This window comes from Artemia sp. Qi Xiang Cuo, chromosome 3 (genome assembly GCF_049724085.1).
Source record: "Artemia sp. Qi Xiang Cuo chromosome 3, ASM4972408v1, whole genome shotgun sequence".
In the NCBI taxonomy this organism is placed as follows: Eukaryota; Metazoa; Arthropoda; class Branchiopoda; order Anostraca; family Artemiidae; genus Artemia; species Artemia sp. Qi Xiang Cuo.
This window is the reverse complement of record NC_142796.1, coordinates 61,268,411-61,296,203: the sequence shown is the minus strand read 5'-3', so window position 1 is coordinate 61,296,203 and position 27,793 is coordinate 61,268,411. Positions and strand designations below refer to the sequence as shown.

The window sequence follows — 27,793 nt, the reverse complement described above, 5'->3', positions numbered from 1 at the left end:
GTCATGAACAATCTTTGTTGCTTTCCAGAAGAGGGGCTGGTCAAACGTGACAACGGGAGTTACACCCCTCCCTCCCCCCCCCCCCCATTTCCCCGTTTTATGTTAAGCGATTTTTTTATATCATTTTAGTTCTCAATTTCGTAATCACCAGATAGGAATATTCCAGAAGATATCTTTCAAACCGCTTTCTACCCCTACCCTGTATTCTTTCCCCTCTTTCCCCTGTTCCCCCGTTTTCCGTAGTGCTCCTATTCTATACTGAATTTCAGGTGTCAATTTCATAATCAGTGTATGTGAAAACTTCAGAAAACCCACTTTAAACTATTTTCTGGGCATGTTCGGAATTATTCCCATTTTCCCTCACATTTCTCTCATTCGCCCGCTTTGTTGGGTACTCAAACCGTCCAGAGGTCTTAGGACTTTGTATATGTTTTACAGAATTTTTTCTGATAATGTTAGTACCATTTCCGTTTGTATTGCAGTTTTGTCCGGGTTTGACACTTTTTTGAGCTAAAAGTCCTAGACTAATTTAATTTATTAATTTATTAAATGATTTCCCCATTTAGGAGAGAAGACCTCCCGTGTACAGTGTGGAAGATTACGCAGCGTTTCTGCAGAAACTTTGCAAGCTTCCTCCTGCCCAGTTTTACGCTGTTGTCATAGAGAAGAACAAGAAAAATAATGAAAATAAAGAGATATGGAAAAATAATGAAAATTTGGAAATGATATCCAGACAACCAGCAAGTGTGTCAGAACTTTTGTATAAGTTGAAGCTTGACCTGAAATCGGCGTATTCAAGGTAACAATCCTCTGATAAAATTAATGGGAACCTTTCCCATGCCTCAAAAGACAGTAGTTTTCTGATCTTGTGTTTTAAAGGACTTTATTTCTGGTCGCAATAGGTTTTAATTTGGCTCTTTACTTTTCTTTAAAAAATTAGTTTTAACAAAAAAAAAACTAATCACATTTTGCTCGGTTTTAATTTATATAGTTTTATTTCTGGTATATTAGGAATATTTGTAAAGGTATTTGGTTTAAGTGCTTGAACTTTCATTGATTGTGACTCCTATTGGGGCTCAAAGGGCAAACATGTTAGGTGGATCGAGGACATAAAATATTTTAGCTGCACAATCCATCAACAAATTGGAAGTCACCCTGCTCCTCCGCCGTTGCTTCTCCTACGCAACTTGGAAATTTCAACTCTATCCCCTGAGCTGTTCTCTAGGTTTTGCAGATGTGCTAGCTCGTATTTTGACAACCTTAAAGCACATGCTGTATTTTGACTGAGTTATTCTCAAACCACCAAGACAGAGATCAAAATCTGCTTACCCCTCCCCATCCCAAAACCTTCCTGGATTTTTTAAGTTGATAATTCAAGCGGTTGATAACTTAAGTCGATATTTTGCTGACGCATAGTTTCGATAGCATGGAAACACATGTTGTCTTTTGATGAACCTTATTATTTATGTGTACAGACTATTAGTCACATAAAAATATTTACTGCTAAGAACTTAGTGGATCAGAGGCAAAAACTGTTTACCCCCTTCTTCCTCTCCCCCAAAACGAATATTCGAAGTCCTCTCTTTCCATTCCCCAACGCTCATAGTTTGAAAACTGGGGCACACATATTGTCTTTAGATTTACACAGGTAAGTGTTTTATCTTCACAGTATACCTTGGGGAAAATCTTTGATTCTTGGCCTAGTGAACGACCCATATGAGCCCCCAGCTGATCGAAAAACCATGACCAAAAATTAACCGATTTGTACTATAACTTAAATCCTAACAGTGGTTGATTTAAACAATTTAGGGCCATTTTCCTAGGCTGTGGGGGTGAGGGACGACCCTGTAGGTATACTTATTGGCACGATATTTTGATCAAATGCCAGGGGGTCACAAGAGGAAGAAGAAAAAGCCACGGAGGGAGGCTAGTTTCCTCGAATCCCTTCCAGCCCCTAAAAAAGGGTTCTAGAATTTTCAATTCCAAGTCGAATGAGCCCCGTTCCAAGTTTCCACGAAAACCCCTTCAGTAGGAAGAGATCGCAGAAATTGTTTTTGGTACGCTTCATTGTCTTTATTCGGCCGTGTTTTGGGGGAAAACTATTTATGTCTATTTTTTCCTCTGCATTTGGTACCCCTTAGCCCGAGAACTTTAATATATTGGTTTCAAGCCAATCAGGGAAAAACTTAAGGGCCCTTTTTTAACCCCAGTATAGGGGTCATACCCATGATTTTCTTTTTTGTACATCAAGTACTTCCTATCCCATAGGCTTACAATTAGGTTTCAAACTGATCAGAGATCAAAAGTTTACGGCTTGTATGTAGGACCCTTATCCTTCTCAGACAAAATACTTGATCCTTCTTACCTAAAGACTTATTCCTGAAAGCTACGAGCGGATTACACAGCGAATATCAAATAAGTCTTCCTCATCCCATTATCAAACTTGTGTCAACAATTGGCAATTTTTATTATTTACAGTCATTGCCCCAGGGGCTTTGTGGTTTATGCCATTCCCGGATGCGTATTTATTGGATCTTCCGACTATTCGAACAAAATAGCTAACTTATATGAGCCCCCATCCAAGTTCTAATGGCCAACGTTCTATTAGAAGGGGTCGGGGAAAACTAATTTTTTTTTTCTTCTGCATTGAGGTCACCTTAGTCCAAAGACTGAAGCAGACAAGTTTCCGGTCGATTAGAGAAATCTTTTTTATCCTTTTTCTCATGCCCTTTTTTGTTAAAAGGGGGGCTTAGAATTTTTTGATGTATTTGGCTCTCCTTGGCCCAAGGACCTGTGGCTGAAAGTTTCGAAATGAACAGGGGCAGAAAGTTGTTTGTCCCATTTTCGGGTCCCATCCCACAACAAAGCGTTGGCTCCTTGTGATCCAGGTAACAATAATTGGGAGTTCCAAGCTGCTCTCACATCCAACATCAAATAATGCATCTTCTTTCATTTATAAACTCATGTTTAAACAGTTGCCAATTTGCCTTGAAAGTTTCAATCTAATACCCAAAGCCGTTCCTGAGATATTGCTGATAGGTTGTTTTGACAACCCCGTTTAATATAGGGTATTTTGATTTTGTTCAACATTCCTTGACAGTTCCTCCTTAATGCCCTTTGTGGAGACCCAAGATCAAACATGCCCCCCACTCCTAATAACAAAACCTATATATGAACAATGGGCAATTTTTATAACTTCAAGGCCTTACCCTGAAGGTTGTGGGGGGGGGGGTCATATAATTCTTTGAAGTATAATTATTGGACCTTTAGACTATTTTCAACAAAATGACCATGTTAAAATCTCGATTGGATGTCTTTGGTGTGAGAGCAGCTAAAAGCAGTGTTGGAGGTCGCTGGTTGTCTTCTGATCAATTTTAACTCTTAAAAAGATCACTAGAACTTTGATTTCTAATCAAATGAGTCCCCAACGAATTTTCCACGAAAGCTCTCTTCATACGAAGTTTCCTGGGGGGGGATAATACATTGAAACATTACCGCCCTTTACTTAGTGCTATTGCGCTAACTAAGTAAAGTGGTTGCCATGTCAGTATATGTATCTTCTTCGATCCATCTGACTGTCATATTAATTTTATTGTTTTCGTTTATTGAATCTGAATAATAAACCAGCAAAACTATGGTGATTGGCGACATAATTTTATAGCAAGTACATCTACCCCCCCCCCACGTACTTGAAGGCTCTTCAAGTACATGATCTTCCTTTGATCTGTGGTCCGGATTAAAGTCATTTGAATCCACTAGCTTAAGTGAACCTGGCTCGCTGAGAACTGGATAATACTATATATCTATATAAGCCAAATTAGTTTTGATGCGTTTTTAAGAAATTTTTAAAGCCCCCCCCCCCTACCCAAAAAATAAATACTGGATACGTTCTTGATATGAGGTACTTCGTCTCATCTCTTTATCCTAGTTAAGTAATCTAGTCGCGAGGACCAGCTAATAGACCTAGGTAGGGTATATTATATTAGTAAGAAAGTAGACATAGTCGAAATCGTCACGTGAATGAAATTATAAGTACATCGTACTTTTCAAAGCAATAAGCGATCTTTAGGACTTGGGTCCTTCTTTCAAAAACCATTTTCTGACTCTGCGGTATAAGTTGTGTCCTTTTTATTTCAGATCATGTTCTGTGCGCAGTTGTACGGGATTTCATTTCTCGGAGGGATCCAATTTCTTTTGGGAAGAGTGGGTGGGATCGATAGGGGGTTCAAATGTTCAAAAGGATTATGTATTACTTTTCATAAGGCAAGTTTTGTGTATAACTTTACCGTTTTTATGGGGAGGGGGTGAACAAACTTTCTTACAGAATATGCCACCGATTCAAACAGGTATTAAAAGAAAATACGTAATTTTGACTGAATTGGCCCAATTATGTTATTTTGGCCAACTTATTCGTCAAATTTCTTGTATTTGTTTTTCTTTTTTTTTTTTAACCAAGAATTCATTTGGAATCTCCCGGTATATTGACTGGTTAATCATCTTTGATGTCGAAGAATCCTTATTCAAAATAATTTCGATTTAAATAGATTTTTAGTATCGGATCATTATCTTGAGGCAATAAATCTAGCAAATATTTCAAAAATTATCTATTATAGGAATTAAATGCACCTTCTTTTTGTAAACTCCAGATGTGTACAAATTTACCTACAAAAGGGTATTATAATAAATGCTTACATTCCCACCGCCTCTTAGCCCTTAAAACATTGCTTAAAGTTACTTTAGTATTTTCATAGACTAATTAGTAAATATTACTATTTCCATTCAAACATGAACCAGCTAGAAATACATTCCGTAAAAATGTTCGTAAATAAATTTTCTTGTATATCTTTAATTCAAATAAATTGTTATTTTTAAAGAAGATTCCTTTTTGTCTTAACCCTTGTCATCCATGAAAAAAATTGTTATATAAAATCACACTGAAAAAAAAAATCTTTTTCTATTCAGCTTAACCCTTAAAAAAATATGCTGAATCATTAGGCCTCATTATAGTATGTCAAAATCCAGAATCAACCAAGCAAAATATACTTCTTTGAATAAGAGAGCATCTGTTTCTGAGGCGACGTGTCACGATCTAAGATTAATTGCTGGTACTAATTTAGATTGAATAAAAGGATAAAACTGGTAATTGTTCAGAAAATTTAAATCAGGTTTGAATAATAAATGCTGACTGTTTTTGTGCAAGATTTCGGTAGAGGAAGCAGCTGTTTTATATCTTTTCATGGATGCATCTGTCTATCGTTTGCTGGAGAATATAACTGTCACGCGTTCACTAACCAAAGAACCTGTTTGGACAGGGGCGTTAGCAGGAGAAGGCGGCTTGAGCTCCCCCCCCCCGAAATCCTAAATTTCCCTGAATTTCTGAGTGAAATAAAGTACGTTTTTATTTAATCTCCCCCCCCCCCCCTTTCACGAAACAATTCCAGTTTACGTGTCTCCTGTCGGAAGATATGATTATAAAAACGTATACTCTCTTGTGAGCACTCAAAATCAAACGACTAGGATTTTACAAGGAAATAGTCGCTTCACTTCACACGCGGTCCCCATTGTTTCATGTCTCCTGTTTGTTTTTGATTTGTGGTCGGCCGAGATTTATGGACATCTAAGAATTAGATAGAGTAAGATTTCTGATTATCTATTTGAGCAACTATAAATAGCAACGTAGAGCGTTTAGAATAAACACATATGCAGGAGATATTGGGTTTTGGACCACCTGAAATCTAATTATTTTCCCCAAATTTCATATAATTTACACATACATGAAACATTTTGGTTTCACAGTTTTTCTAAATCCCCTAGAAATTCCGCCTTGCAAAAAATCTATGCGCAACAGTGTGTTGCTGAAGGACCTTCAAACGTCATTGTGTCGTTACCAGAGGTGGAGACAATGCTCGTGGTCTAAGTGATTGCTGAGGAAGGGGCGCAGGATGCATGTAGTCAAACAGTTCGTGGTAACGAACTGTAAGGAGCGACCCGGCTCAATAGTAACCGAAACTCTAAAAACAGTATTTTGATACCAATAGGTACATCAAAAGAATCATATTTTACTGCTGATTTCAAATATATAAGTTTCATCAAGTTTAGTCCTACCCATCAAAAGTTACGCACCTGAGAGGATTTAGCTGATTTTCGAAAAAAGGGGAAAAGACCCCTAAAATCTATAGAACCTTAATGAAAATCACACCATCATATTCAGCGTATCAGAGAACCCTACTTTAGAGGTTTCAAGCTCCTATCTATAAAAATGTGGAATTTTGCGTTTTTGCCAGAAGATAGAAACACGGATGCGTGTTTATTTTTTATTAAATAAAAAAAAAACAAGTTTTTTTAACTGAAAGTAACGAGCGACAATAAAACTTAAAAATAACAGAAATTATTCGGTATATGAAAGGGGCTGTTCCCTCCTCAATACCGCGCTCTTTACGCTAAAGTTTTTTATTGTTTTAAAAAATAAAGTTGAGTGACAGATACAAACTTTAGCGTGAAGAGCGAGGTATTGAGGAGGGGACAGCCCCTTTCATATAGGGAATAATTTCTGTTCGTTTTAAGTTTTATTGTCTCTCCTTACTTTCAATTTAAAAAAAACTTGTTTTTTTTATTTAATTTCTGAACTTTTTTGAATTAAGGCAGCTTTGATTTTGGCTCACCGTACATGAATAATTAAAGCAAAATTTGCATATTAATTTTACTTTTTTGGCTAAATGGGTTTCTCGAAATTTTCTTCCGGAGCAACCTGCAAATTAACTTTAAATAGAAACCTTACACACTAGCATGCTTTACTATATGTGATCTGGATTTGTTCTGCTATGTAATGCTTTGCTCTTTATGGCAAGGCTCGAATTTTGTACAAATCACAGACCCCTGAATCACAAAGGCCAGGCAACTCGATCATTCTGATCGGTTAAAACTACTAAAAAAAACTTTAGCGAAAGAGCGAGGCATTGACTACGGGGCGAACCCCCTCATATACGCAATAATTTCTGTATGTTTTAAGTTTTGATGTTGCTCCTTACTTTCAGTTTAAAGAACTTTTTTTTTTATTTAATTACTGATTGTTCTTTAAATAATGCTGGGAAATCTAGCGTCCCTTCATAGAAATGTCCCTTCCCCCAAGAAAACATCCTCCATGGAAAGATTTTCCCCCATAACCCTCTCCTCCGACACCCCCCCCATCAGAAAAAAATCCCTCCTGAAACGTCTTTATACTTCCCATTAACCAATACTATATGTAAACAATGGGCAAAGTTCATAACTTCCAGCCCTTCCCCCGAGAACTGTGGGGGATTAAGTCATCCTCAAAGACATATTTATTAGATTTTCGTCTATGTTGAACAAAATGGCAATCTCAAAAATTTGATTGGGTGACTTTGGGAAAAAAATGAGCGTGGGAGGGGGCCAAGTTGCCCTCCAATTTTTTTGGTAACTTAAAAAGAGCACTAGAACTTTTAATTTCCGTTCAAATGAGCCCTCTTACGATATTCTAGGACTACTGGATCGATACGATCAACCCTGGAAAAAACAACAAAAAAAAAACAAACAAATAAACATGTATCCATGATCTTTCTTCTGACAAAAAATACAAAATTCCACATTTTTGCAGATAGGAGCCTGAAACTTCCGCAGAAGGGTTTTCTGATACGCTGAATCCGATGGTGTGATTTTCATTGAGGGTGTTTCCCCCTTTTTTCGAAAATAAGGCAAATTTTCTCAGGTATTTAACTTTTGATGGGTAAAACTAAACTTAATGACATATATTTGAAATCTGCATAAAAATCTGATTCTATTGATGTATCTATGGGGTATCAAAATTCTGGTTTTTAGAGTTTCGGTTACTATTGAGCCGGGTCGCTCCTTACTTACTGTTCGTGACCATGAACTGTGTGATTTATTTTTTTTCCTTTTTTTATTTTTTTTATTTTTTTTCCAGGGGTGATCGTACTGACCCAGTGGTCCTAAAATATTGTGGGAGGGCTCATTGGAATGGAAATTAAAAGTTCTAGTGTCCTTTTTAAGTGACCAAAAAATGGAGGGCAACTAGGCCCCCTCCCACGCTCTTTTTTTCCCAAAGTCACCCGATCAAAATTTTGAGATAGCCATTTTGTTCAGCATGATCGAAAATATGATAATTATGTCTTTTAGGATGACTTAATCCCCCGAAGTCCCCGGGGAGAGGGCTGAAAGTTATGAACTTTACTCAATGTAAACATAGTATTGGTTATTGGGAAGTATACAGACGTTTTCAGGGGGGATTTTTCTGGTAGTGGGGGGGGGGGTCGCAGGCTATGTGAGAGGATCTTTCCGTGAAGGAAGTTTTCATGGGTAAAGGGACATTGCTATGAAGGGGATGCCAGATTTCCCAGCATTATTTAAATAAAAGATCAGAAATTAAAAAAAAGTATTGTTTTAACTGAAAGTAAGGAGCAACATCTAAACTTAAAACGAACAGAAAATATTACGTATATGATTGGGTTCACCCCCAAGTCAATACCTCGCTGTCTAGGCCAAAGATTTTTTAGTACTTTCATAAGAGCCATTTATTTTAATTAACGGCCTTTGTGATTAAGGGGTCCAGTTTGTTCCAGTTTTTAAAGACCTGGAACAAAATTCGAACTTTAGCGTAAAGAGCGAGGTATTGACTAGGGGGCGAACCCCCTAATATACGTATTAAAATATATGGATATAGAAGTTTGTTACGTAAGTTAATTCGTAAGTTACGTATATTTATTACTAATAAAAACGTTCTTAAATAAAATTAAACAGGGTTCGAGAAAGCCATTTAACCAAATAAAGGTAAAACTAATATGCAAATTTTGTTTTAATTATTCACGTGCGGTGAGCCAAATCAAAACCTGGATTAATTCAAAAACGTTCAAAAATTAAATAAAAAAAAACATTTTTTTTTTAACTGAAAGTAAGGAACAACGTTAAAACTTAAAACGAATAGACATTACTCAGTATGTGGATGGGGATGTCCCGTCATCAACATCTCGCTCTTTACGCTAAAGTTTGACTTTCTCACAACTCTATTTTTTTAAACAATAAAAAACTTTACCGTAAAGAGCGAGCCGTTGAAGAGGGGACAACCCTTTCCATATACGGAATAATTTCTGTTCGTTTAAGTTTTATCGTCGTTCCTTACTTTCAGTTAAAAAAAACTTGTTTTTTTTAAATTCAATCACCATTAAAAAGTGAAATTGAAGGGCTAATAACCATTACAATAACCAACAATCAAGAAGGGGAATGCTTTAAGCGAAGGGGAATGCTTTGACCAGAAGGAAATCTGACCGTGAATTATCAACTTCTTGAAAGTGAGGAAAGACGTGAGAGCCAGGGCTAATTAGAGTAAAGTCAAGACAAATAGTCTCTGTGACAGGCAAAGCTGGCATAACTTTTTCAGAGTTGTATGAAGTGATTATTTCCACTTCTTGATGAAAGTCTATCATCCATCCTAGGACAGAACTAAGGCAGATAGTCATACAGTAAGAGTAATTCAGATAATCTATCAGTTCTGCGAGCCATTCGAAGGCAATGGGAGACCAAAAAATGATTCAAAGATTTATGAGCATGTCCACAGGACTTGCAGGCAAGGGGGCGACTGAGACTCTCCATATTACATGAGCTTTGCCTACTGGGAAAGTCTAATGGAGTGGGGGTGACCGAGATTTTTTTGCTGACTCATGACAGACAATGTCCAATGGACTTGTAAGTAAAACGGCGGACTGAGATATTTTCAAACACTCTGAGTTTACTTATTGGGAAAGCGCAGTAGAATCGCAGTGGGGCAACCACAGATTTAGATTGACTCATGACTGACAATGTCCACTGGACCGTGAAATCCAAAACGTGATCTGCCAGAAATAAAATTCGTACAACAACTGTATGGATTTTTTAAAATTTATATTCGTTCCGAGAGAAGTTACGAATCGAAGGCGTGACCAGGACACAACTTAACACTTATACTAGTTTTTGCAATTGTTTCAAGGAATTTACTTTTTAGGACAAAGAGTAGAATTTCTTTTTTTATACAAGTTCCCTTTAACCCCTACCCTCAACCATCCCGGCTACATAAATGCTTCCAAGGAGAAAAGTAGTAAGGTAAGACTAAAAATTAGTACATTAGAAAACTATCCCTCTCGTTTAATTTATTATACAGAATGTCTAACAAATTTTTTCCCCTTTAAGTAGATATTATTTAGGATAGCTATTGATCATGATTTTATGAATTATTGAGCCAAGGGTGCTGAATAAGATTATACCCAAGCTTTTAAAGAATTTAGCGTCTGCTTTCTAGAAAAGACTAAAACAGTAAAAGAAAGATACACTTCACAGGCATGACTCTATTCCTAGACGCTCATTAAATTTATTTTTATATAATACAGTATATTGATTGAATAAATTTGATGGATTGATTGATTGATTGATTGACGAGAAATCAAACAATATATATAGCTATACAATAGACTGAAAATCTTTTTCTTAATCAGTTTTTGCTAAACAAAAGAATTCTAATGGTTCAGGGTGTTGAAAAATATTGAAAGATTACTCCTGGGACAAACAGGTTAATGAATTTGATAAAAATTCAATATAAAACTACGATATTGATTGTCACTAGATCAGCCTTTCATTGAAGCAAAATAGTCTGTGGAACACCAACCTTTACCAAGGATATTACCTGTTGGTAACCCAGATTATTGGTGAAAAACACTTGGCATTTACTAGTTTTAAAACCAAATTAGGTCCTTGGTAATTTACTGATGTCCAGAAAAACGAGATTTGGCATTTTTTTTGAAACCATAGAGTTGTGTCAGCTATCAGCTCTAAGCATATAATAGGTTGACCGCTGAAAGTAACAAACCTTCTCATGTAGCCCAGAAATGTTGGAGATCGCCTGTTGATGTTGTAAGTACGTTCGACATATCTAAACTCAAGGATGCCACCGGGAAATTTTGCCAGAAATAGGGGGCCGGGGTAATTTTTCAATGATTAACTCTGATGGTAAAAGACCAAAACACCTTAAATGGGTTATTACGCAGTAAAATTTTTATTGAAATAAAAGTGGAGCCCAGGTCTCAAAGTAAGGTTTTTATTGTATCTTTTTTACAAGGGACGTGTATTTTCAATACTTTAATTTTTAAATACTATATAATTTCAAAAAAACAGTGTTTACTAGTATTTTCTCTCTAACCTACTAGTTTCAAACCCGAACTCCTCGACAATTGAGTTTTTATTAAACTTTTTTCCCTGTTTTCATTTTTAACTGGTTCTTGTTTTCTTTGATTTCCTTTTTACTTATACTTTTTGTTTCAGCTTTGCTAAAGAATTTGTATCATATCCATGCGATGGTGTCACGGTTCTATTAGACATCTTGCGGTTGATTCAGTTGAGTCAAGCGGAAATATCAGGTAAGCAATGTGCAAGATCTGCTTTGATTTTAAAACTCTTCATTCTTCACTTTTTAAACTCTTTGAATCCTTGAAAAGTTTTAGGATACTTTTTATTTCAATGATCTGACAAAGCAGCAATAGCTCACAATGTTGTATAACTAGCATATTCTATCCTTGAGCCTTGACTCAGTTTGGTACATGCACCTAAAATTCAAATAAATGGATTAAGGATCTGCACAAACTTTGGCCTTCTATAGGGATGAAGCCGTTCTCACCACCATTGTGTTACATTTTAATTAACCATCCCTTTCCACATGCTCTAAAAGTTTCAATTCATTTTCCGTATGTGTTTCTGAGATACCGCAGATACAATATTTTGAAAACCTCCAATGCACATAGTGTCTTTTGATTTATTAAAAAAAAACTCAATATGCTCTGAAAGGCTTAGCTTAATACGCTTAGCTGTTCCTGAGATATTGTAGATATATCCTTTTGACCATTTGGGCGCACATAGTGCCTTTTGATTCAGCTCAGCATCTCCCTCAAAATTCCCTGAAATTTTAACTTAATATCCTCAGATACTTCTAAGATATTGCAGATACGCTATTTTGATACCATGGATGCACAGTTACTTTTGATTTCGTTCAGCATTCCATTCGACATTCCCTGTAAGCTTCAACTTAATAAACTTAGCCGTTCTTTAGATGTTGCAGATACTGCCTTTGAAAAGCTTGGATCGGCTTATTGTCTTTTGATTTAGTTAAACTTTCGCAAAGAAATGCGCTGAAAGTTCCAAAGTAATGCTCTTAGCTGTTCCTGGAATATGCTAGAGACGCCCTTTTGACAATATGGATAAACATAGTGTCTTTTGATTTAATTTTACGTCCTCCTTAGCTTCCCGTGAAAGTTTCAGCTTAATATCCTATTCTGTCACTGAGATATTGTATCTATGTGCCATTTCGATGCCCTTAGAATCTTTTGATTTAGTTCAATAGCTGTAGTAAAAGTAGTTCAATAGCTGCAGTAGTCAGAATCACAGCAGTAGTAGTAGTAACAGTCGCAGTCGTAAGCAGTCATGTCGCCAAGGACTTTGGGGGGGGTCAAGTCATCTCCAAAGCCGGAGTTACTGGACCTTTCGACTATTTTGAAAGAATGGCTATCTTAAACCGTTGATCGGATGTCTTTAAAGGAGAGCACCTAAAAGAGGAGTGGGAAGGGGTGAGTTGCCCTCCAATAACTTTCGACTGTTAAAACAGTACTATAGCTTCGGAGGCATCTAAAAAAGGAGTGGGAAGGGGTGAGTTGCCCTCCAATGACTTATGACTGCTAAAACAGCACTAGAACTTTGAATTTCTAATCGAACAAGCCCCCTTAAAAGTTCTTAGGACATCTCCTTCCATACGAAGTGGTTAGTTGTAAACAAAATAAAAAAAAAATAATGCAGAGTTCACTTCGCTCTTTACTTAGTCTGGGCTATTGCGTTGCCTAAAAAACACTAATTAAAAAACTAAAGTTTTTCTGTTGGAAGTAAAAACAAAGATGAAACTTAAAACGAGCAAAACTTATTGGCTCAAATAAACTGAATCTTAAAATTTCCCTAAACTTGAAGACTTCCGAAATACAAGAGTTTTAGTGAAAACACAAAGCGACGCAACAAAACCCGATTAGAAGTAGAAAATAAGTGCGCTGCAGATAAGAAAAGACTAGTTTACAAGGCTCTCAATAGTCTTTCATCGGCCTAGAAATCAGTAAATTTTAGTTTAAAATTTTAATTCTCTCATAACTTCAAGCAAGATCATTTATCTGTAAAGCACGAGTCTTTTCAGAATTCTACAATTTAGGGAAATACAAAAAAAATCTATAATTTTGTTAAAAAGAGAGTCCAAGGTGTATATTGTCGTTGTTATCTTCGAGAAACTGAAAACGAAAATGCCTTTATCTATGGAATACTGCCCTATATGTAATATAGAGATTTTAGAAAACTGAAGGGCTTTAAATAATTTGCAAATATTTAGTTAATATAATTCACAAAAATTTATGTCATTGCTATCAATTTTTCTGCTGCATTATTGTGAAAAAATTGAAGCTTCTCATAAGAAAGTATACTTTCGTTATTTTTACTTCTTGGACTTTAACATTTTAGGAGAGCTAAATCATTTGACATAAAAACTGTAAAAAAAAACAAAAAATGACAAAATGATACGCGAGGAAAAAAATAAAGATTTAACAACTGTAAGCTACAACTTAAGCGGCTAGAAAGTGAAGTCCGAAAAAGATTAAAGCTTTCTTGACTTTGCACTATCGAACCAGTTCAAATTTTTACCCTAATTAAATCTACTATTGCGTTGAATCAGAGATGAAGAAGAGGAAATAATTGAGAACATTCAGGTTAAAAGCATTTTCGAGGGGTTTCAGGCTCCTTTTTGAAATTCCTATAAATATCGTTTCGTAATAAACTTTTACTATTTCGATTAATCAAGACGATACTTACCATATCTGAATCAGTTTGAAAGGGAAAATTCTCTCACTAGACATTTTTTTCGCAAATGTGTTTTTAAACTTTTGGTTACTATGGGATGTGGTCTGCTCTACTAGATTGCTAAAGGACCTGAGAAACGTAGTACTAAAAAGGAAGGATTGCAAAATCTCTGGTTAATGTAGATTTGTAATGTAGACATGTAGATTTGTATGGTAACGTTTTCATGGTTCTCAGCATTTCTACTCCAGAGACTGCACATAAAGATGCCATTTTCAGTTGAATATGACACTTAATGGTTTATGATGAATTTATTAAGAGCAGATAGATATGATTAAGGACTTTAAAATTGAACCATTGAACATCTCTATACGATGTTGCAGTCGTAGAGTATAAAGGGTGCTGAGAGGGGAATATACAAAAGAGGAGATTGTAAGCCTCAGCCTTAGGGTTTTATCAATGAGGATTATGAAAGTACGCTTTTCATTCATCCAAGCATTTGCATTCCAGACATGGTACCCAAAGACCGCATTTTGGTGTCATATTGCACCATATGTTCGTGTTATCAAGTTGAGTTTATGAAAATCGATTAGATTTAAAAGTAGCTTTCAAATCAGTCCCTTAAACAGCTCTATTATGTTCTGGTGCCCAAGTAGCGATGAAGAAAAAAAGAAGCATAAAAAAGCGGCCGCATCAGTGCGGTTTTCTTAATTAAAAGGGTGACAATGCCATTTTCGTCGAAAATGTGTTATGTTAGTTTCGTAAGTAAACTTAGCACGGGGAATCGCATGGTACAGTCATAATTGTCCTATCTTGTACCGTTATGTAGATAAAAGAGACCTACTCCACTTTTAACCTATCTTGCAGTTGACGACTTTGATAATTAAAAGGGACATATGCCCTTTTGGTCCAAAATTAGTTATGTTTGTGACGTTGTTATGAAGATAAAAAAGAGACATACACCATGGACAAACTTTTTTCTGTTTTTTTTTTTGCTCTCCTGAAAAGTTAAAAAAATGGCATATGTCGCCATTTTAATTACCACAACCCAATGCTTCCCACGAATAAGTGGTTTTCATTGTTGTTCAAGGTGGGGGCTGCAAGTTTCGTAAAAGGGTTTTTGATAATGTAACTTCCAGTGGTGCAATATTTGTTTCCATCTGATGCCATGTTTGAGGGGTTTTAGCCTTTTTTTAGAAATTCATAGAAATTTGTTTTCAAAATATAATTTTACTATTAAGATTAATTGAACTAATACTTAACCTGAATCAGCTTCAAATGGAACTTTTTCCAACTAGACACTTTTTTAAACACATTTTTAAACTCTTTCTCACGTTCTCAACGTTCTTAACGATGTAACCAAGGTTGTCAAAGAGGTCAAAAAAATTCGTGCTTGGTAAAACAAAGTAAGAGTATATTTGCGACAACAGACCCTTATCAATTAAATTTTCAAAAGTTGATTCTGATTCCCACCATGCATCCTCCTCCTTCATGCGACTTAAACATATTTGCTTTAAAGGTCAACGCCACCTTCATCGGTCATTCTTAGGCATGCCCAAGGCCGTACCCAGGATTTTTTTCAAAGGGGGTTTTACTCAAAGATTTTTTTCGGGGGGGGGGTACACAAAAAACCCTTCAAAAACCGCATACAAAATTTGTTTATATCCATTTTTGTTACGTTTTTACGAGTCAAACAAACATTTGGGGGGGGATTCAAACCCCTTAACCCCCCTTCTGGGTATGGCCTTGGGAATGCCTCTGGTTTTGGTTCATTCTTGCTGTTCTTTCGAAAACACACTTTTTTCATTTTAGCACTACAAAATCTACCTATTGTTTCACTTCCTTTTTAACATTATGGTCTCGTCAAAATAGATGTTAATGATCAACTGCCTCACAACCGTCTTATTTCAAGCTATAAAATAGCTTTGTTATAACATAGCTTTGTTTTATTAGAAGAGCCCAATTGTCTTGTTAGTTTTTTATTGATGCATATTTATTCGTTTTTAAACTTTATTTTCCCTATTGAAAGTACCTTTGATTGAAATCAATTAATTAATAAACAAGAGGTTATTTTATCTACAGCGTTTCAGTTTTTTTTTTAACCGAATGCATCCTTTTTCATATATATAGACTCAGAAATATTGTAAGGTTCAAAACCCACGGGCTGAGAAATAATGCACTAAAATTTTACGAGCTCTTTACCTCGCTGGATAGAAAAAGGACGCTACGAGCGTTGGATACAAAAACTTAAGATATAAGTCAGATTGACAATTTTAAATACTGATGGCAGTGCATTGTAGGTGTCACGCCTAAACGTCGTGCCTGAGATTACTAGACTTCAGTGATAATTGTCGAAAACCCTCTGATAATCTGTTCTCAAAAAGAGGTATCAGCTGGGTAGTATAGATCAGGAGATTCAAAGTTCAAACATACACGGGTACACCCCTTTGAAAACAGCATAGAAAACGAATTTGGTAATTATTCCAAAAGTGTGGGAATGTTAGGGGCAACCTTCAAGCATGACGGGGACGATATGACATGTTTTGTGTTTTGGATGGGCGATTAATTAATTTGGTTTAATATTTTATGAACTGTATTATAAATTTTGTGAATTTATTATGTTTTGAGCACACCCAACCGTTTAAATCACTTAACCGTAAATACAAAAAATAAACATCAGATGTTTATTTTCTAATTACCTCTCGTCTAGTTTTTTTGTCCCTTAATTTATGTGTAAAAATTTACTTCGAAGTTTTTAGGGCTTCTTATGCTACCATAATTGAAAGGACAGTGACATTAGCCCATATTCTTCAGAATCAGGCTCCCAAACACCAGACATATTGAGACTGCTTTTTATTATTTTCGTTTTTGGCTCAATTGAAATATTTTGATTAATTTTACTTTTGTAAGTGACAATGATATTACCAAAAACAAAATAAAACGCAAAAGGCAAAAATTTATCAAAATGTTGTCTATTTTTTCATGCGGGTAATTGATGCATTATAACACATCCCACCAAGTAAACATATGCCAAAGAGAAGAGATTAAATATAAGTTTTTTGTAGGTACGTTCTGGGACCATACTGGATATACAGGACGTAGAAAAAAAGAGAAACGACGAAAAAAAAAACCCACAAAAAATCACCCTTGTTTGGTTTCTTAATTAGTCTTTCCATTAGTTTCTTCGTTTTTTCCAGTCTCAAACACTAAATTAATTTGATTACTACTACTACTAACTACTCACTGCAACACCAAGCCACCTGAGGCCAATACAGCTACATACGTGCTTCCTCCATCCCAATATATTCAAAGCCTCCTTCTTTACACCCTCTCAAGAAGTTCTCACTTCCCTTAAATCTTTCCTTAGGACATCCTCCAGCCCCATTTGGAGACGACCTGCTTTTCGTTAGGTCCTAGACGCAGGGGTGGATCGAGGATTTTTTTTAGAGGGGGCGCAAAATAGGTTGATCCATTAAACTTGCGTTAGGAGCAAGTTTAATTAACGCAAACTTGCGTTAATTAAGTAAATTGCACCACTTTAGGAGGGGGGTGCCCCCTCGCCCCCCTCTCTGGATCCGCCACTGCCTAGACGGTTGGCCAACAAGGACAATTTTTGGTAATCTGTCACTCTTCATCTACAGGAGGTGTTCTAGCCATCTTGTGCTTTCTGTAATTATAGCCATAGAAAGCGGGATTGAACCACATTTTTCGTACAGCTTACTGTTTGAGATACGATCAGTCAGTCGTGTACCCAAAACAATCCGTTGGTAACTTCTGTGGAAAGCAAATAGAAGATTCTCCTCCGTTATTTGGAGTACCCACGCTTCACAACCAAGCTTGACCATGGCTATCACTCTACCCTCCAATATATTAATCTTCGTTTATCACTGTACCTGTCAATATTTTAATCTTCTTTCGAAGACAGTGGATTTGCTTCCGCTTCTTAATTTTATTTTAGACTAAATAATAAAGTATTCGTGACTTTTAACTTGCTATATTAACAATGATATTACAAAAATTACAATTTATCGGCCAAAGGGCAAAAATAATTTTTCTATCGAATGATGGGAAAAAATTTAGTCAACATGTCCATGCTAGAACGAGTATTTTTTTTCTTAATTACATAAACCAAAATTTAATGAAAATTTTCAATATTTTTTTTCGCCTTAGGATCGATATGTTAAAATTCAAACTCGAATATTTTTTTTCATTGTTTGTTCTGTGGGTTCAATGGATTCATCGTATGGACGGTGTAATTAACATGTTTCAAAATGATAACAACTCTTTTTTTTACCTCCACGAATATTGTTATCTTATAGTCATTCCTCTTTGGCTTTTTCCGTCATTTCTGTCGGTTGTTTAACTTTCAGTGTTTTTTTTTTTACATTTTGATTTATTGTTATTTTCACTATTTATTTTTTTCTTCTTCTGACGGCGCCTTATTGTTATACAGACGAAATATTTGTTATTTTCTTCTCTTGTTTGAATTTTAGTGATATACAATTCCCTGTCTGGCTTTTTTTAATTGGTTGGCGGTTTAAGAACTCTAAAATTCCGTTCCTTGACTATTTTTTCCTTTCGAGTTTTTTGTTTGGTCACAAATGACCATTTATTGGCTCCGAAATCTCGTTTCCCTAACTATGTTTCTTTGATTTTTTAGTGGTTGGCCTGTTTATGGAACTTATAGTTCCGGTTCTGGGCTATCTTTTTGTAGCTATGTTTGGCCAGCATGACGTATAATCAAAATTTTCTCTATTATACTTAGACATATCATTTTTAAGTTGTTTTTAATATAGCCTTATTATGAGGGCTACATCCAGGATTTTTGTACGGGGGGGGGGAGTAAAAAAAAACACATTAAAAATTTGTTTATATGCTTTTTTGTTAGGTTTTCACAAGCCGTAGAAACATTTTAAGGGGGTTAACCCTTAATCCCCCTCCTCCTGGATAAGGCCTTGCTTATTTCCGAAAGCTCTTAAAGCCTGTAAGTTCCAAATCATGCAATATAAACAAAATGAATTTAATTTTTTTTTAATTAGAGATTTAAAATTCAAATAGAAAACAAGATTAACGTCTTGATACAAACATAAGGACAGATCTAAGTACATACTAAGAAATAATATTAGATGTGTATAATAAGACAGAGTAATATATAAAATGATACTGGTAAAGAAAAACGATTCTTAATTTAGACTTGCCCTTTCAAACTTTCTCGGTAACAGTTTCAGTTCTATCTATTGTAAAAACGCTTGGTCCAACTTCTTATTCAATTCTCTTTCTGCCTTTAATATATCGTGAAATTCTTCTTTCTTCAATTTTAGTTCTTCTTTTTTGGTATTCATACTTGAAAAAATTTCTCTTTGTTCTTTTTCACTTTCCAAATCACAAAGCCTTAGCTTTAATTCCAATCCAATAACTTTCATTTTTTCATTCTCAATTTGCTTCCAAAGTTTTTCACTATTTTCTATAAATCTATCTGTAATCTCCAGTACGCTTTTGCACTTCTGTGATACATCTACGCAAAATTGCCTTAATTTTTTAGTGTCTTCAGTGACACTTGGCTCAAGGATTGAAATTCGACCTGCTCGATCAAAATGCACTTTTTGACTTTCTTCTCCCATTTTCTTGCTTTGGTGTGCACTAAACTTGTATTGGTCGCTTAGCCTTCTTGAATTTGCTCTATAATTTAGTTTTGTAATATTCTGTTTCTAATTGTTTCTCTTGTTTCTAATAGAAACCGGTCTGATAGACTCGCCATCTACATCAAATATAAAGCTAGGAGCTCCTAAGATCTTTATGAAGATAGATTTTCTGACTCTCGATTATCAGAAAAAATCAAGTCCTGTAGTGGTGGGTTTGACCTTAGCTTGGTAATACGGAAACCAGAGCTCAAACCCAGCTGCAATCACACACTTTAGGGCTAGGAATTTCTTTTCCGGTGATGAGGCTATGGGAAAGTGTCTCCATTCTAAACCAAATACGGAAAAGAAAAATCAACTTAGTGGCAGCGCAGTGAACAAGACCTTGCTTCCTGATGAAAGGTTCTATTGTTCTTCCCTGACTTTCAGATGGGAGTGCATTAATCACCAAGATAATATTTAGCCTTCGCCTATGATGGTTTTAACGTGTAGATGTCATGCGGTGACGCAGTGGGATTGATTTCTGCTTGCTGACATGGGGACCAGAGCTTGATTTCAGCTGCAGCAACCCGCCACAGGGCTCAGAATTTGATAGTGGTAATACATAATACAAAAAGCGTCTCCATAATAATTCAAAGAAGTAAAAGAAAAATTACTTAAATATTATTTTTGAAGGATTTTTACGTAGACAATATCTATTAGTAATTTCTTACATATTCAGTGTTTTAATTGTTTTTGTAATGCTAAGATTTATCTAATCCTTTAAGGAATATTATGAACATAGAAATAAATTTTCTAATAACTGTTAAAGGACCTCTCTAGACAAGAGTGCATTTTGTCTTCTTATAATTGCTGCTTACAGTCATTAATTATCTTTTTAATATTTACGCTCTAAGGGGCTCCCAGATCCACTGATTTTAACTAATTTTCACCATAGAATCTGCTTTATTCCTCAACGAATAGCTAAAATACGTCGATTTAAGCCGTATAAAGTTCCGTTTGGGTCAGAATGCTCTTTTTATGATGCTTATCAAACAAGTTACCAATATTTGATAAAAAACTGATTGATTTTCATTTTATGTAAACTGTTTGGTTAATACTCTTAAGAAAACTTCAACTAAGATTTGAAAGGAGTCAAATTCCATATTGGGAGCAACTTTCGCGTTATACGATGAAGTAGGTGTTCTTGTGGATAAAATCTTGGCCGTTTCGGCATTTATCCTCGAATTAGAATTGAAAATTTAGTTTCTCCGGCCATCAAATTGTGTCCAACATTAATAAAAGCTTATCTTTTACGCAATGATGAAAAAGTACCATTTGATATTCTTTTTTAATAGGCCGTCAGAAAAGATTTTTTTTTTTTAGAAATTTTCAATGCAGACCAAAGAATTTCGTTATGATCAGACGTATCAGCTGCAATTTAAATATATACGTCATTTGGTAGTTTCAAGAGAGAAAATTTATTGTCATATATAACATAGTTTTAGTGTAGGCTAAGAAATGTATTTATTTAAGCCATATGTCTTGGATACTGTTGCTTTATGTGCCAAATTAAAATTTTCTAAATTTATTAGTATTTTTTCTTTTTGAGTTTTTCTTCAATGTAAAAACAATTCCACCTTATAGCTAATGTTTGGCTTGTTTTCTTCTGTTCTTTATTTGCTTGGTAATTTATATGATCCACTACAGGCTTGTTGTCTCCCTCTTGTTAGCTAGAAAGTTCAAACTCTCTTGGCTCCTGAAAAACAATTATTTTATCCCATTTACTTTCAATATAGTAGAAGGGACAGAGTACCCAACCTATTCATGTGTTCTTTTGAGAACGCATAGTATCATTGAACTCATGACATTTCAAGGGCTCAGGGCCTAAAGCCCTCGTCACAAGCACTTTTTAAGATTAATGGTAGCTTGCATTTGCTTTAGCCTGTAGTACTACTGCTTCTACTACTAACAAGTCCCTGCTGCGCCAAGCTGCTCGAGGCCAACACAGCTGAATATACTTCTCCTCCATCCAAATCTATTCAAATCTTCCCTCTTTACACCCTCCCTAAAATTCTGATTTCCTTTAAATCCCTTCTTATAACCTCTTCCCACTACATTCAGGGACGACCTAGTTTTCATTTGACCACATATTGATGTTAGAAAAGGACTATCTTTAGCAATATGTCATCCTTTATCTGCAGAGCATGTCCTAACCATCTCAACTTTTCTCTCATCATAGCCCTAGAAAGCGGGATAGAACCAATTTTTTTGCACAAGTTTCTGTTTAAAATATGGTCAGTCAAACAGGTACCCAAAACTATATGTAGACAGTCCTGCTGGAAAACATTAAACAAATCCTCCTCCTTCTTCCGGCCAACCGCCGTTTCAAAACCATACTTTACCACAGTCATCACTGTAGCTTCCAGTTCTCTAATCTTGCTTCTAAGACTTTTCTTCCTATTCTTCTAAACATTTTTTTTTTGCAATCGTGAAAAAAACACCTCGTATAATTTAAAAAACCGATGATTAAAGGTGTCTGATGACTCCGACGCTTCTCAATTATTAATCTAAGAGTAAAAATCTGGTCGAATCATCCTCTTCCCTTCCTAAAACCACACGGTTCTTCTCTTCAAACTTTACTTACAACATCTTTAAGCCTAAAACTTATCATTATGCTAAATAATATGCTTCCTAGAGAAACCAAGCTAATTCCTCTGTAATTAGTACACTCACTCTTATCGCCTTTCTTATCAAGGGGTTTAATTAAAGTTTTCCTAAAATCTTTAGGTACTTCCCCTTTTTCAAAAATCATGCTCATAATCTTCGGTAATTTATCTCTAGCTTCACAACCATTATTTTTCTCATTTACCGATTCATTTACCGCACTATCAGTATCCGAGGCCTTGTTTTTTTAATCCTTTTAGAGTCTTTAACTCTTCCTCGCAAAATAAAGCTTCCTTCACTTGTAAAGTGTCTCAAACTTTGTCATTCTTTTCTATATAATTTCCTGTAACTTTATTACTTTATTATGGTCACTGATCGAGGCTCCATTCCTATCTTTGACTCGGAAAAGTCCATATTGACCACTGGTTCTCATTTTTTTTTATATTGCAGTACATTGTTTTACTATTAAGGCGTATGGCTGCATCTTCTAGATATTCACCAATTATACCCGTGGCTTCCACGTCATATTTTTTAATTCATTTTTTGATGCTTTCTCTACTTTCCATGTTTTTTCTTTTTATTCTCATATTATCACTTCTTGTACAAACCCCTTCTCTTTTCTACCATACTTAAGTGTTTTCACTAATATTCCTAATTGTATCTAAGAAAAATTACGTAGACTAGGATACCATCTATCCCTTTTCCTACAGACTTGGACATTGAAATCGTCTAAGAAAAATACTATATTTCTACCTCTCAATCAGACTATCTGTCTTGACTTTATCTCCAATTAGTCATGCCTTGATGCCAGCAGCTTGATTTTAATGTTGGTTGCCTTTCATCTCTTTTGACTCTTAAAAGGGAACTAGAACTTCCAATTTCAAATCAATTGAGCCAATTCTAAATTTTATACGACCATCCCCTCCATAAAAACCTTATATGTCCCCGGGGCATAACTTGCAAGTTTTTCTCCCAGTCTCTGGGGGTTTGTTTAGACCCCGAAGACCTTGTTATACGATCTTTGGACTATTTTGAATAAAATGGAAATTTCAAGTTTCTAATGGATGCATTCGGGGAAAAGAGGACGTTTGCGGGGGGGGGGGGGGGTAGTAGTTGCCCTCCAGTGACTTTCAACTATCAAAAAGGGTTTCTTAATTTCTTATTAAGATTATCTTAATTTCTTATTATTCTTATTATATAAAATTTCTTATTTACAATCGAATGAACACCCTCCGAAGTTTATACGCCTAGACTTCCATAAAAACCTTATATATTAATAATGAGCAACTAGTATGACTTATAGCCTTTGTCCTGAGGGCTCTATGGGGGCGGGGGCGATTGTCATCCCCAAAGACATAAAACAAGTGTTTTCATAGTACTTTTAATGAATTTAACAATTTCTGACAAATAAAAATGATAAAATTAAGTTCTCATTTTATGGCACTCAATGAGCAATAGAATTACCATTGCTAAACCCAACTCAAACTCTAGAGCAGTTTGCTTAGCGTCACAAGAAAGTAATCGTCCGTAGATTCATCCTTAGGTTCCGTAGATTCATCCTTTGGTTCCGTAGATTTATCTTTTGGTTTGTTAGATTCATCTTTTGGTTCCGAAGATCTATCTTTAGGTTCCACTGATTTGTCTTTGGGTCCCGTAGATTCATTCTTTGGTTCCAAAGACTCATCTTGTAGTTCTGTAGATTCATCCTTATGTTCCGTCCATTTTTGACGTTTTCCTCTTTTATTCGGTCGTTAGTTAATATTTGGAATAGGGTTATAATTTCTTCCATCTTAAAAGTAAACTTAATTATTCTGTAAATAACGATATACGTAAAGCTGTCCCTTCTCATGTCTTATTTCTTTGCTGTGGCAGGCTTGTTTTCGCTACGACAAACTGTCTTTCGCTACCGAAGACTTGCTTTCGCTACGATATACCTACTTTTACTACGGCAGAGTTGCTTTCGCTACGACAGACTTACTTTTGCTACGGCAGACTTGCTGTCGCTACGGCAGACCTGCTTTTACTTCTTCGTGCTTGCCTTCACTACGGCAGACTTACTTTCCTTACTGCAAATTTTTTTTTACTGCGGTAGACTTGCTTTCGCTACGGTGGACTTGCTTTCGCTACTGCGGACTTGCTTTCGCTATGGCAGACTTGCTTTCGCTACGGTAGAGTTGCTTTCGTTACGGCAGACTTGATTTCACTACGTTGGGGTTGCTTTCGCTACGGCAAAGTTGCTTTCGGTACGGCGGACTTGCTTTTGCTACGGCAGACTTGCTATAGGTAGGGCAGGTTTGCTTTCGCTATAGCAGAGTTGCTTTCGCTGCATCAGACTCTGCTTTTGCTACGGCAGACTTGCTATCGCTAGGGCAGGCTTGCTTTCGCTATGGCAGACTTGCTTTCCCTACGGCAGACTTGCTTTCGCTATGGCAGACTTGCTGTCGTTAGGGCAGACTTGCTTTTGCTACGGCAGACTTGCTTTTGCTACGGCAGACTCGCTTTCGCGACGGCGGACCTGCTTTCGCTACGGCAGACTTAATTTCGCCACGTTTCGGTTGTTTTTGTGACGGCAGAGTTGCTTTCGCTACGGCAGAGTTGCTTTCGTTACGATAGACTTGATTTCGCTACGGCAAACTTGTTATTGCGCTACGGCAGACTTGATTTCGCTACGGCAGACTTGCTGTCGCTAAAGCAGGCTTGCTTTCTCTACGGCAGACTTGCTTTCACTACGGCAGAGTTGCTTTCGCGACGGCAGAGTTTCTTTCACTACAGCAGACTTGCTTTCGCTACGGCAGACTTGCCTTCCCTATGTCAGACTTGTTGTCGCTAGGGCAGGTTTGTTTTCGCTACATCAAACTTACTTTCGCTATGGCAGACTTGCTTTCGCTACCTCTATTAAAAAACTCTTCTTTGGCCTCTACTATAATAATATCTCTGTTGTTGTATATATCTACCTTCCTAGTCATGGTTTTTTCCATTGTTCTGTGTTCTGTGTACTTTTACTGGAACTTCTCGACTCCCCATTACACCATTTAGGCATAATATTTTGGGCATGTTTTCTAGTTTCTTTATCCTTGTGGTTGCGTTTGATCATAGTGTGGGTCTTTTTCGTAAGCATTCCTTTGAAAAATCCTAGAAGAATATTCACAAGATGGTCGTCTGTTGTACCTGTTGATCCCTGTGTGCGCTTCGCACACACAGGGAGAGTTTTTTTTTCCAACCGAGGTTCGGACTCACTGGTGGCTAAACGTAACCTGTTCCTTTAGCTTTTAGCAATGGGTGCTAGTGCTTCGGAGCCAAGGATCGGCGGTCGCTTTCCCTTGGGAGACGGTGACAGGGCAGCTTCACCGTCGAATAAATCAAATATTCCATAAGGTCGAATGCCAAAATCACTTGTAGACGACTTGGGTACCAGCCGGAATGTTGTAAACGGGTGAGGACAAAGGACCGAGAAATGAACGGACGTCAAACTAGCCCATTGTATGGGTAGCGGAACTTAGGTTGACTCGGCGAGAGTGTTAAGACTCGGGCAATCCGTGTCTTAACAGAGTGTTAAGACACGGGCAGTGAACGGGAATAAAAACATACATTATTTCGTTCCCTGTCTATGTGTTTAAAGCCCAGGCAGTAATTTTGATCCTCTTTTTTTCGACCTAAGTAGGCTCATGATGAATTAGGATGCTGCTAAGTCTTGTTCAGGCTGGGAATTTATTAATAATAGAATACTAATTGATCATTTTATGACTAAAAAATTCAGGGTATCAGTTATAGTAGTATATGCCCCTGTAGAACCGACTGACGGAGATACTAGTGACTCAGATGAATTTTACTTACTATTACAGGAGCAATTAGACTGGGTCTCAGGTAGAAATATGGAGTTTTTACTAGGAGATTTTAATGCCCAGGTCGGTAGAAATAGGGATAGATGGTACTCTAGCCTAGGTAAATTTGGTGTAGGAAAAGAAAACAGTAATGGATATAGGCTTTTGCAATTTTGTAGGTATAACATAGTTATAACCAAGACGGTGTTTGGTCATAAAATGGCTCATAAGTTAACATGGTATTCACGGGATGGTAAGACAGCAATCCTTATTGATTATGATATAGTAAACCGAAGACTGGCAGGATCAATACAAGATACTAGGGTATATAGGAGTGCTGTTATTGATGTTAAAAGTAAAGATCACCACCTAGTACTGTCTAGGGTTAATTTGAAGCTGAGATTTCGAAAGGGAAACTACCTCCCAGGAAGTTATGATGTTGGTAGACTCAAGGATGAGAATTTGAGAGGAATTTCCGAGGAACAGTTGAATACTAAACTTGAAGTTTCAAAATTTGACAATGTGGAAGATGGTTGGAATGATTTTAGAAAAATAATCTGCAGTTGCTGAAGGTGTCTCAGGGAAGAAAGCTAGGAATGCTGCTAAGAATATTAGTGAAAAATCTTTATGTTCAATAGAAAGGAGAAGGGACTTGTACAAGAATGACCCGAGTGATAGATCATATGAAAACAAAAGGAATGTAAAGAAAGTGGAGAAAGCACTAAAATATGAACTAAGGAGGTGTGAAGTGGAGCCTATGGATAAAATTGCCGAGGATCTGGAAGATTCAGCTAGACGGCATAATAGAAAAATTTTGTACTGGCATGTTAACAAATTGAGAGGGAGTAGTCAATTCAGACTTGGCCCAGTTAAAGATATGAACGGGAGCACAATTAGCGATAAGGAAAGAGTTAAAGAGAGATGGGCAGAAAATTTTGAGAATTTGCTAAACCGAGATAGAGTTGCAGGAAAATATATAGAGGAAAATGAAAAAGTTTGTGCTACCTTGGATGTGAAGGAAGATTTGTTTTGTGATAAAGAATTAGCCACGGTACTAAAAGGATTAAAAAATAATGAGGCTCCTGGTGCTAATAGGGTGGTAAATGAGTTTCTTAAGTATGGTGGCTCCACCATAAGTAAGATTATGAGTATGGTTTTTGAAAAAGGTGAAGTACCTAACGATTTTAGGAAAAGCTTAATTAAGCCACTTTATAAGAAAGGTGATAAAAGTGAGTGTGGTAATTATCGAGGTTATCTCTGTAGGTAGCAAATTACTTAGTCATATGATACTCTTTAGACTGAGATATGCCGTATACAAAGTTTTAAGAGAAGAACAGTGCGGTTTTAGAAAAGGTAGAGGATGTGCCGACCAAATTTTCACTCTTAGGTTAATAATTGTGAAGTGCCTGAGTTGTCAAAAACCTTTAGTCCTCAGTTTTATAGATTATGAGCAAGCATTCGATTCTGTTGCTGCGGTTAAGGTAGGAAATGAGGTTAGCAGCTGGTTTTTATTTGATCAGGAGTTAAGCAGGGTTGTGTTCTATCCCCCTTTATATGGATTATTTTGATGGACTTTGTCTTAAGGAGCAGAGGAAAGGCAATGGAATACCACGGAATCAAATGGGGAAGAAAATGTCTCCTGGACTTAGATTATTCTGATGATTTAAGCCTTCTAGATGAAACTGTGAGGCAAATGAATGAGCTTTTAGAGGCATTGCAACTTCAGGGTGATGCAATAAACTTAAAAATTAATGTTAAGAAGACTAAGTCATTAAGGCTAGGAATAAGTGAAGATGAAAAGGTGACGTTGGG

General features: G+C 36.3%; 2 protein-coding genes across 3 annotated transcripts in view; one reads left to right on the top strand and one right to left on the bottom strand.

Annotated features, from left to right (window-relative positions):
• Window positions 1–27,793, top strand: part of mwh (multiple wing hairs) — a 194,735-nt gene that overhangs the window by 122,443 nt on the left and 44,499 nt on the right. For both annotated transcript variants that reach the window (XM_089087066.1, XM_089087067.1), the window contains 2 exons: window positions 567–799; window positions 11,323–11,417. In XM_089087066.1, coding sequence (XP_088943192.1) covers window positions 567–799; window positions 11,323–11,417 — 328 coding nt within the window. The remainder of the gene's footprint in view (window positions 1–566; window positions 800–11,322; window positions 11,418–27,793) is intronic.
• Window positions 19,082–19,515, bottom strand: LOC148954371 (intraflagellar transport protein 20 homolog). Its single transcript, XM_089087065.1, has one exon. It carries the CDS (start codon window positions 19,494–19,496, stop codon window positions 19,110–19,112), a length of 387 nt encoding a protein of 128 aa, XP_088943191.1. The 5' UTR covers window positions 19,497–19,515; the 3' UTR covers window positions 19,082–19,109.